We start from the raw sequence: 12068 nt of genomic DNA, 5'->3' as shown, positions 1-12068 counted from the left end.
AGCAACCATGGCAATTCAACAACAATAAAGTGTAAATTATGAACTTCCTACGAGACATGCAAAAGCGGAGTATATAAAATATTCCAAGACTTGATTAATCACTGACCAGCATAAGCTATTGCCTAATGTTTGATATAGTTCCTTGACAAAAAGAGAATTTGTATACTAAGTTAAATAATTGGGTTAAAAAAGTAGGTCCACCATTTCACAAATGGACATAGGTGTACTATTGTTTTTATGTATCACATGCCAGATTCTTTTTCTAACTTAAATTTGTTCAACTATTTCTTTATTACCAGCAGCACTACTACAGCATATATCTTCCTATGCATTTATCAAAATGAATGGCATTTTAAATTTATTATTAACTGTATTTTTCTTGTTTCTACTATTAGTTAGAGCAAGAACAAGGCTGATTATTTCTAAGACTCGTGATGAATTAGTCGCATTAGCTCCATCTTCCAATGAGGGCATCTGTAAATTGATTGTGGAATCATGGGGATATGTTTGTGAGGAACACACAGTTAATTCACATTCTCATTCATTGTTTCTACATTATATCTTCAATATCTTCATCAAAATTAGTATATTCCGCTTATAGAAACTATGATCAGGGTCTGGGGTCTTCCTAGATTAACTAATTTGGTGGATTGGTGTTGGAGTTTTTCAGGTGATTACAGAAGATGGTTATATTCTCAGTTTACAAAGAATTCCAACAGGCCATAAAAATGAAGACATCAGCATTCCAGTGCTTCTGCAGCATGGAGTTCTAATGGTTAGTTATACATAACTCATTCTATCTTGAATTGACTCCCAATATTTTATAATTCCTTTGTTTATTAATACTCATAGGGTTCGCCTGGATTACTAGTACTAAGCCAGGAGATTTTTCCATGTGAAATAGTAAAGGAGGATACAGTAATGAAAAAGTAATTCTTGGAATAAATTTTTTTATGGTTTGGCATTTATATTGGAGTATTTAATTAACCTCAAATGGAGTGGCATGGTACTAAGATACTTTATTAGCTGCAATTGAAATTGGCAAAAGAAAACATGCTCTAATGGGAGATGGAGAAGAGAGAAATCACATCTTATATTTAAGGAACAAAAAACCAAGGTTTGCTGGTAGGAGAGAGGAGATGGAGGAAACAATTTCTGTTGAAATTATTACCTTGGGTGGAGTGGGGTGTTGTAATAGCCCCTAATTGGAGGTAAATATTGCAAGCTAAAATATTTACTTTCAATCCAAATCATATTTATCTCCCTAACTTTTTATTGAAATACTATTTCTCCGCTAATACCCTCAATCCAGGCAAGCCAATAATCTCACCCAAAACCGTTCTTGACTTTAGGCAAGGTACACATTTGACTACGGCCCAAAGCTAGAAAGGGTCCAATACCTCGATTTATTAGCAATGTTGTCATACATAACGTAGAACAACGCTTGTAAATTGTAACTTTGCTTTTGCAAACACCAATTAAAGAGCGAAGTTGATCCTCCATAAAAGAGCCCTTAAAATGTCAGGAATGCCACTGATTTTACGTTGAGTAGGCTTGTCAGGTCCTCTTTACTCGGACATAACGAACTCTGCTTTTCTTGTAACATTATTATCATTTTAATTTGGATGTAGGATGGAGTTACATGGCTGCTTAATCCTCCAGACCAATCTTTGGCATACATTTTAGCAGATAACGGTTTTGACGTTTGGATTTCCAACTCTCGCGGCACTAAATATAGCCTCAACCATGTCACATTAAACTCTAATGATTCGGTTATCTTTCTTTCCTAATATAGAACTATTCAATCATTTTTCCTCAAGATTTCATGCTGGATTTTGACACCCACTTTTCCTTTTTCCCTGTCAATGTTTTGATCATTTTGTAGGCATATTGGGATTGGTCGTGGGATGAACTAATGACATATGATCTTCCAGCAATCATCCAATATATTTATGATCATACTGGTGAACAGAAGCTGCATTATGTTGGGCATTCACAGGTTAATTATAAGTACCAAATTGAAACTTTAATAGCTTGTCAATCTGAGAAATGACAGTAAAGCAGTTTGTATGTAGGGAACATTAATAGCCCTGACTGCATTTTCCCAGCAGAAGCTATTGAACATGGTGAGATCAGCGGCCTTGCTCTGTCCGATTGCTTATCTTAGTCGAATGACTTCCCCACTAGCTAAAAATGCTGCAGAAAACTTTGTCACTGAGGTACATGTTATTTTCTTAACTTTCGGTTGTTTTTTTTTCCTTTGTCGCGCTATTACTGAAACTAATGTCTAACAGTCGGTATCTATTCATCACAGTTTATGTACTGGTCTGGACTACATGAATTTGTACCTCGTGGGTGAGAAAACAAAACACTCTTCTATGTTCCTTCTACAATCGACATAATTTGAATGAGATTTCTTGATGTTATTTTCATTTTTGCTTCTCGAACAGGGAGGCTGTAATGAACCTGTTGAAAGGTATATGCAAGAAGCAGGGAATCGACTGTACAGATTTTTTGACATCATTTACTGGTATGAACGCCTTCAATATCGTCATTTATCCACGATAATGATCCTTAATGATATAGATGAAGGATGATATATGTAGGTGAAAACTGTTGCCTGAGCACATCCACAGTTTCTACCTTTCTGGAGCACGAACCTCAACCAACAGCGACCAAAAACATGATTCACTTTTCTCAAAGTAAGCGGTTCTTGATCAACTCAAATTCATTCATCATAGATGCAGGCTCTGATAATGCAATAGAGATCGATAATATCGATAATTGAACAGCAAGAAAAGGTTAAAGTTCCTGTATATTGGCACACATTTGAAAATATGGGGTTACTAATTCTTGTCTCGTATGTGAAATTGTTAACAGTGGCAAGGGATGGAACAATAGCAAGGTATGACTATCTAGACCCGGATAAGAACATGGAACACTATGGACAGGTTAAACCACCAGTGTATGATCTAACAAACATTCCAAGTAACCTCCCTCTATTCATTGCTCATGGAGGAAGGGACGAGCTTGCGGATGTTGACGATGTCAAGTTCCTGCTCGATAACCTCAAAAATCACGACAAAGACAAACTTTTCCTCCAGTTCATTCAAGACTATGCACATGCTGATTATGTCCTGGCTCTGAACGCTAAGAAACTCGTTTACGATCCTCTCATTGATTTCTTCAGGAAACAAGATGAGTCTTAATTTGAGGAATTGATACTGATGAACATCATGCTTTAATCGTACAAAATTGAGCTCGTATTTAGATAGCATTCATGTTTGAGCACTCGGACATCAAATAAGTCCTAATACTATTATAGAATGTTTACTTCTTGTAGGTGTTGGGTATCCAAAATCATATCTTATATGTAATTTAATACTTACAATTTCGAATTCTATATGAGTTTTTATACTTACGCAAGATAAAACACGCAGAAGAAAAAAAGTAAAAGCCGAAAAAGGGGGGGGGGGGGGGGGGGGGGGGGGCGAGCTAGTATAGAAACTACGTTTTTCTTGGAAGAATAACATTCAGAGTTTGACATAAAAATGGTGAGGCTGTGCCAGAAAGTGCATCTGGGCAGTTATATGTGGAGCTAAAAGTGGATTAACATCAGCTTCTGTTTCAAAATCATTACTATGTTTTAGCATTTTGTTGAAGAGATCATCGCAGTGGATGACTTCACGCTGCATTGACATCAATTTTTGTGTTGCTTGAGCTGCTGCATCAAGGTCTTTTACTCTTCTTCCATATGCATGCCCTTTGAACCGAACCTTACTCATGAGTTCAGCTACCTCCCACACTTTCCTTGTGGCAGAGGAGAGAGTTCCAGATACAACGGGTGACATTATTCTTGCAGGGCAGGCAATATCAAACATTTTTTTACATTTTGCCCACTTCATCACGCTCCAATGGATCAGACAGTCCATGCATTTTTGTCGTAGTCTTTGCTTTAACTTTGGTGGGTTATGTATATTTTATATTATTGTGATTTGGTTTCTTTAAATTTAATATTTTGTAATATTTTAGTCATTTAATTTATTTTTAATCTCTTGTATAAATAAAGGTACTATTTCTCATTATTATTCAATACAAACGAAGTATTCAAAACTCCAAACACAAATCTCTATATTATTATTTCCGTATTATGATTTTCTACATGGTCTCAGAGTCGTAAGGTTTTCTTAGACGGAAAAACTCTATCGATATTTTAGCATTTATCATAATCGACCAAAATCGATTCAAACAAAAACCAAAACCAATCAAACCAAACCAAAACAAACAAAACCATGATATCCATGGCACAAATGGAACAAATATTTCAATTTTTTTTAAAAATGACCCAAAAACTTGAACAACCAATTCAAATTGGAAAAACTAAACTACCAAAATTACACCACGTGGTGTAAACAATTGAAAATAGAATTCGGTGATCCGGGGAACCTCAACCATATCACCGCCATTAGGGGTGTTCAAAAATATCCGTTTTGGAAAACCCAAGGTATCTAGTTTTGAAAACCGGATAATTTACCCGGTTAACATAATCAGGACCGGGTACCCAGTTTCAAAATCGGGTATTCAGGTCGAATACGGATCACACTTTATGACAATCTGGATACCCGGTAACCGGATTATAAGTTTTTATTTTTTAAAATTATGTTTTTGGAAACTCAAATGGCCTAATGCTGCTATTCTTTTACACTATGCATATGCCTCCTTTCATTTCACCACCGAGTAAAGTCAGTATCTTCTTGGTAAATCTTCCTCAAAAGTCTTAAGTTAATTATAGAATATGTTCATTTGAAGTTTTTTTAATAGATTATGTTATTTTAAGTTTTTTTTTTTTTAATATAGCTTAAGTTTTTCAATTTGGATATTATTTATAGCTTAAGTTTTTTTAATTTATGTCACTGAACTAGCAATTTTGTAATAGCTTAATTTAAATATAAGTTATGTTCATTTATATGTGGTGATTAAGAGAAAAAACGCATGTTTAAGGATATTAACAAAACCGGATATTCGTTTTTCAATCCGGGTCATATTTTTAGGTATCCGAAAAATCAGCTACCCGGATTTCCGGATCCGGATCGACCCGCTATTCGATTTTGAACACCCCTAACCGCCATCCCTCTATCCACCACAACTCCACCATGGCTCCAAAATGATTGTATGGTTATCTCATGGATCATCAACAATATCGACTGAGACTTTGTAGAATATTTTCTTAACTACACTACCTCCGCTCGAGATTTAAAGATAAGAATCAACTTCATTCTCAGACCCGTTCCTACATCCCGTTAATGAGACCATTCAACTTGATGTCTCGAGGGGGAGACGTATGGTAGAAAAGACATCATGGGGATTTAATCCCTCGGAATATCAAAACCTTGATTTAAAAACAAACCCAGAATATTCGAGACAAGCAAACCTAGAAAACCCAAATTTAAAATCGAACTCGGGTAATAATGTCCCTCACCAGAATTTAGAAAACAATGGTAAAAGAGAAAGAAAAAATAAGATGTTAGTAAGAGATGAGGAAAAGCAAGCAACAACCTCCATCAATGGTAAAAGGGAAAGAAAAAAATTGATATTAGAAGGAGATGAGCAAAAGCAAATGAAAATTATGGAGAGAGAAATGAGGTTGGGAATAATTAGGGCAAGTAAGAAATTTCAATTATGGAAATCTAAATTGACGTGGAGGAAAAATCCAAAGTCGATGACCCACATAATAAAATAAATCAACTCAATTTATTTTTTGACCTTTTATCTAAACCCAAAAATGGAAAATCAATTATGGAGAATTTGTCGCAAAATATCCTTTGTAAAATCAAAAGATCAACCAACATACTTTCTATTAAAGGCAATTGGCTCAAAAGTATTGAAGAATATTTTTGGCAACTTCGGTCTTGGTAATTGAAAGACTAAACTCGAGGGAAATGTAGGAATGTAGAATATTATATTTTGTATTATTGTGATTTAGTTTCCTTAAATTTAATATTCCGTAATATTTTGTTTGTTTAATTTAGTTCTAATCTGTTATATAAATCGAAGTAGTACTTCTCATTATTATTTAATACAAACCAAATATTTAAAATTCCAAACACAAATCTCTACATTATTATTTTTCATTATGATTTACTACATCTGCCAACCTTTTTCTTCTGCATGGATCGTATTTGCAAGCATGGTACCAATATTTGTATGTTTGGGTTTTTTTCTAATTTTTTTTGCTTAAAGATGTGTTTGATGGTTTTGGTTTTTCTAAAGTTTCTAAGTAGAGTTTGGTTTTATTGTTTTAATGATTGACAATTTTATTGTCTGTTGGAATCTTTGATTGAGTGAAAATTTAATTTGATTTTGGTGAATTATGAAAAAAAAAATTATTTTATTTTTTTATATGATTAATTTGTGGGTTATCTAAAGATACTTAGTTTTTGAATTTTTTATAATTTAAAGGTTTTGTGAAATGTGATTAGAATATCTCTAGTAAGTTCCCTACATATACTACCTTGTCCTAACTCTAAGTATATTAGTATGAAAGTATTTTCAAAAGTAAACTAAATTCTCTTTAATTGTTAACAAAGAGCCCCAATTTTAATATAAAAACAAAATTAAGCAGGCTCTTTATAGTGTTTGCTCCGTCCTGATTATGTCTTCTATATATTGGTGGTCTACGTATGGATCAAAAACTCCACAACTTGTGAAAATTGCATCAAAAGTCTTATTTCAGCCGATTAGCAGTTCTTCGGCAGAAAGAGTTAGGAGCACATACTCATATATGCATTCTTAACATCAAAAGATATCGTCTCAATTCTGTTTGTCCTGACAAGTTAATCTTTATTTTTTCGAATATAAAACTAATATCACGATTCACAGCTAGCTACACAAAAAGAATGTATAGAAAATGGGATGTTGATCCCAAAAATTCATTATTAGAGGATTCCTCTATTAAATTGATAGATTTAAGCCATAAGAGTGAAGAAAATGTAAGATGAAAAGATATTTATTTTTTATTGGTTGTATTTAGCAAACGTATTCATACACTGCAATGTTTTAGATTCTATTTTAATTAGACTTTTAATTTATTTATTAAAAAAATCTTAATCTTACACAACATTTCGGAGTCACCTTAGTCCTTAGGTAGCATTCCGCATACCTGTTTCCGTCCCATGTCCCGAACTATTTTGCATTCCAAGTAAATTATGGATAAACACATAATAAATGAATTATTAGTAGAAAACTATAGGAAAAAAAAATCAGAAATGTCATTGCGATTGCGGTAATGATTGTGACAGAAGTGGCATTTTAAGGTTTTATGACTCGTTTCTTAGACATTCCAATGTAAATTGTTAACTTGAAAATTTCATTTCGTCATTGAATTCAAGTTTGCTATAATATATATTCAAATTCAATCGCATAATATACTTTTTAGAATGTGATACATAATAAAAAAAGACTATATTAGCTAATATTTATAAGAATACTTGGAATATTCTAATTTTTATTAATTTTTCAACGATAATTCCAACTTTTAATGAACCATGAATAGTCCGAATTTTAAGGTCACTTACCCAAGAACATTGTTGTTCAAATGGTTACCGATTTTTACAAGTTCATTACCTCACTAAAAAACGAAAAATAAAAAAATTTAAAATGTTAAAAATTAGAAGTTAAAATCAAAAAATAAACTTACTCAATTCCTTTTTTAACTTTTAAATTTTTTTTGATTTTTTTATAATTTAATTTTGCATTTACTTTATTTCTCTGCAAAATGACTTTTTGTATAGGTAAGAGCTTACCTTGGTGTATTCTTAACAGGTACCCTTTATTGTTGGGATTATTTATGGTTAATTAAAAGTTGAGATTATTATATGAAAATCAATAAAAGATTAGATTATTCTAGTTAATTTTTCCTATTTAAAATACAACTATTTTTACTCCATAATTTTAAATCACGGGTTGCATTAATGGCGAAGCTACAGTTGGCTTGCCGACTTAATATGTGTTTCTTTGTAAATTTGGTTAGGCCCTTTTTACTAATATTTTAATTTTTTGTTGTATTTATAATAAATCATTGATATATCTTATGCATACTTTGATAGTGAAGTACAAGAAGTAAGAAAGGAGATTAGAGAGGCAATATTTTATATTATTCTTGATTAAACACAAGATAGAGCTGAAAGAGAGCAGACGACGATTGTGTTAAGGTTTGTTGATAGGTTTGGCATTCTTAAGGAGCAATTTTTTGATCTCGTCCATGTTAAAAACAATGTATCATTGACTTTAAAAGAAGAATTATATCGATTTTTGTCTTACCATAACTTGAATATAAAAAATGTTCGAGGTCAAGGGTATGATGGTGCTTCTAATACGCAAAGAGAATTTAATGGTTTGAAAGCTTTGATACTGAAGGACTCCCCTTATGCTTATTATGTCCATTGTTTTGCTCATAGGCTTCAATTAGCATTAATTAGAGCTACAAAGAAGTGATTCCTATAGAACAATTTTTCACTAAATTAGCAACTTTTGTTAAGATATAGTTGATGGCGATTAAAAGACATGATGAACTACAAGCTAATCAACAATCTGAGATAGCTAACAATGTTGCCCATGTGGGGACCAAAACTGCGAGAGGGTTGCATTAGAATGGAAATTTACAAAGAGTTGCTAACACTCGATGGTCATCTCATTTGAATTCCATTACTAGTTTGATGAGAACATTAAGTGCAACTAGTAAGGTTCTTAAAACTATAATAAAGGAAGAAAATTTTCAGAAAAGTTTGCAAGTGCTAATGTTACTTATGATTGATTAATGTCTTTAAACAGGATTGCAGGACTTACAAGTCAAGACTTCACAGCTAGTGGGAAAGATCGAAGGAAGGGAAATTGTCGTTATGGTTGATTTAGGCACCACACACAATTTCATTTCGGATAAGGTGGAAAAGCAACTGCAAATATATGGTGTAAAGGAATTTGGAGTAGCTCTCGAAAATGGGGCAATAGTTAAGAGCAAAGGAATATGTTCGGATGTTGTGCTGAAATTAGGGGTTTTTGGAGTGAAGGAAAACTTTTTTCCCTTGTAATTGGGCTGCACATACGTCATTTTGGAAATCGAGTGGCTAAAGAAGTTTGGGAACATAACAATAATTGGAAGCTTCAAATGATGTAATTCAAGTGAATGGGGGCAAGGTGTTGTTGCTATGGGATCCATCCTTTGGTCAACCAAAATTTCACTATAATCCATGATTAAAACTCTTCTCAAAGAACACATTGATATTTAGTGGAACTCAATCAAATTGATGGGACAGACAAAGATGCAGCACCTCAAATTCCTACCTTTCTATAGCCGCTTAGGGAAACTCATGAGATGATTTTTCATTCACCTTTAGGAATGCCACCAAGGCGAGAGAAAGAACATAGTATAGTCCTGAAAACATGAGTTAGCCATTTGGCTCCTATTGCTGGTAGAACTCCATTGATTAATTTTTCCCTTATGACATATCGTGTCGCTTTTGTTATTGCTTTTAGTTGTGGTGTCCCTGCTGGTCTATTTTCTGAACTTCTGATTGCATATTATGTTTCTGCAAGTAGAGAAGTACCTATCTTTCCACCCCATACACTTTCCTATCATCACTAATTGAGGCCTTGCTACAACAGAAATACACATGACTTTGCCAATGAATTTTTTGTTTTGAATACACTTATATGGATTTTATTCTTCCTAAGGAAATAAATAGTACCTTTTTGTTTCCTTACTCATGTAAAACCACTTCTCATCAATGTGTACAACATTGTAAGTCATACAAAACTTTGGCAGTGTGTGAACAATTGGTGAGATTATTTGTGACAAAATAATTTTAAGCCTCTTTGTTTTGTGTTCACGATAAAATTTTGGTTTGATTGAACTAGTGTGTGATCAAGTATTTTCAAATTTCATCATTCTATAAACTAATAAATATCCAACTCTTAATGCACCAACAATTCCCTAATGGTGGTCGTTTTTTCAACAGGGACGACATTTAAAAGATACATGTTAAAAACTTTTTGGTTTCCTGATGCAAATGCGGTTGCATCAAGTCAAGATAGCAAAGGGAACAGCTCATGGTACACAAGGCTGCATACGGACCTCAGGGAACAGCTCATGGTTCCAGAACAACACAGCAGCGAACTAGCAACCAGGGCACATTGCACGACACGTGGAGGCCAAACCAGTACGTCTAGGACTTGGACTAAAGTGGAAATGGAATCTTGGTACTTGGAACTTCATGCCTTGGCCCAAGAACATCACTATGCATCATGGACAACCTACTGAAATGAGCCATGAAGGTCAGCCACTCAACAAGAAGTACAGATGCTTGTGCTGACCAGCTGACCTAGCATGCGTTGTGTAGATCGTGTTTCATGGTATCTTGTGCCACCAAGGGTTGAAATGGAATATCTACACTAGGAACTTGCTATCAAAGTCCTAAAACCATTCTAAAGATCCACGTGGAGTCCTAGAAGTTGAGCTGAAGGAGGGCTGTTTGGCTGATTTGCAGATCAGAATATTTTCTAAGTGTTTTTGCTTTCTGTTTCTGTTTTAAACACTTTGTAAATAGCACGTGTATTTTAAATAAAGCTCGTGTCATAATATAGCCGTTAAGGTAGTTGAGGACTCTATATAAGGAGGGCCTCACCCATGTAATAAGACGTTCAACAACTTGTATTTGAGATTAATCAAAGTAATAGAGAGGTATTCAGAAAAGAGTTTTCTGTTTTCTTCTTCGAAGTTGGAGGCAACTTCATCAAAGGCTACGGAGTAACCTTTGATCCTTCGAGTGTTAAGAGTTGCGGAGCAGCCTTGATACTTTAAGGAAACCTCGAGTGCAAGGTCTGGAAGGCTTTGTACATATCAGTTTAGAGTCGATCATAGAGGAGGGTCACAGGTGATCAACATCAGAAAATCAAGAACGGAGTTCTTGGTGCTGTTTGTGGTTGTTTCGTGTTCTTTTCATGATCATTTCGTAGTATTGTTTGTAGTAATCATTAAAGCTTCCGCGCAACATTCATCCTTGCATAACCAAGGCCCTAATCAGCCCCGGTTACGCATCAAATTGGTATCAGAGCCATTTTGCGAAAGGGACAAGGTACGCACAGAGGAACCGTTGTTCAGTTCTGTCAGTTTTTTGGGGTTTGAAACGTGATTGATTTGGAGGACCGTTTGATGTTATTTTTCAAAACTGTTTTTGAACCATATTCTTCATTGATTTGGTGAACTTTGGGCGTTGGAATTAATGGATTTGGTGGAGTAACGAAGGAGATATGCATTATTCTTCACAGACTGCGCACAATTGATCAGTTCTGTGCATTGTGGTAAGTTGTCTTCGAAAACCTACCAAGATTCTTTCCTTTGGCCTTAATTTTCCATCACATTATCAATTAACATCCTATATTCATCAAACCACATCGTGTGTGCATTTTTTCTTACGTTTCATAGGCTTCTTGATTGACCCATTTCAGTGTTGTTTTGAGAAAGTACAGGGGGGTTCATTTTTTTTGTGTCTTCTGTATTTTCTTCATTTCTCTTTCATTTTTGAGTCTTTTTCATTTTTTCTTTTTTTCACATTGATTCACTTTGAGTCTATTTTTTGTTGAGTCTTTTTGTGTAGTCAGTGGGGTTGTGGAAAAAAAAGATGCGCAAGAGTTTTTGACCAAAGGTCACAGAAACATTTCAGATTGTATGTGTGTAGTAAAATTGGACTTGTGATCAAACCACACATTATTTTTGAGTAATTTCAATTTGGGGTGTTTGTAGACATCTTGAGTTGTATTGTGACCAATTTTCATCAGTATTGGAGTTGATTTGGTCGGGTTCACAGTAGCAAAAGTAGAGCACACAGATTCTGAAATTGTGCTTTGCATTCTGTTTTGTTTCTACTGTTTCTTTTTTGTGCACACAGAAAATTCCAAATTTCGTGTCTTTTCTTTCTTTTTCTTTTTCAACCTATTTGAGTCTAGAAGATGACAGTAAAAAAGTTAAACATGGACAAATATGGAGCATTTGATAAACCAGAACATGAACATGC

General features: G+C 34.2%; 1 protein-coding gene across 1 annotated transcript; it reads left to right on the top strand.

The window, feature by feature from the left end:
• Window positions 1-277: 277 nt before the first annotated feature.
• Window positions 278-3465, top strand: LOC130805513 (triacylglycerol lipase 2; the record flags this gene model as incomplete). The annotated part of the gene is made up of 9 exons (XM_057670287.1): window positions 278-523; window positions 671-775; window positions 1632-1772; window positions 1886-1999; window positions 2076-2219; window positions 2315-2355; window positions 2451-2530; window positions 2607-2702; window positions 2881-3465. Coding segments are annotated over 9 exons (1296 nt in total), but the record flags the coding sequence as incomplete, so codon positions are not given.
• Between the last annotated feature and the right edge of the window lie 8603 nt (window positions 3466-12068).

This window comes from Amaranthus tricolor, chromosome 2 (genome assembly GCF_026212465.1).
Source record: "Amaranthus tricolor cultivar Red isolate AtriRed21 chromosome 2, ASM2621246v1, whole genome shotgun sequence".
Lineage (NCBI taxonomy): Eukaryota > Viridiplantae > Streptophyta > Magnoliopsida > Caryophyllales > Amaranthaceae > Amaranthus > Amaranthus tricolor.
This window is presented reverse-complemented; position numbering and strand designations above follow the sequence as displayed.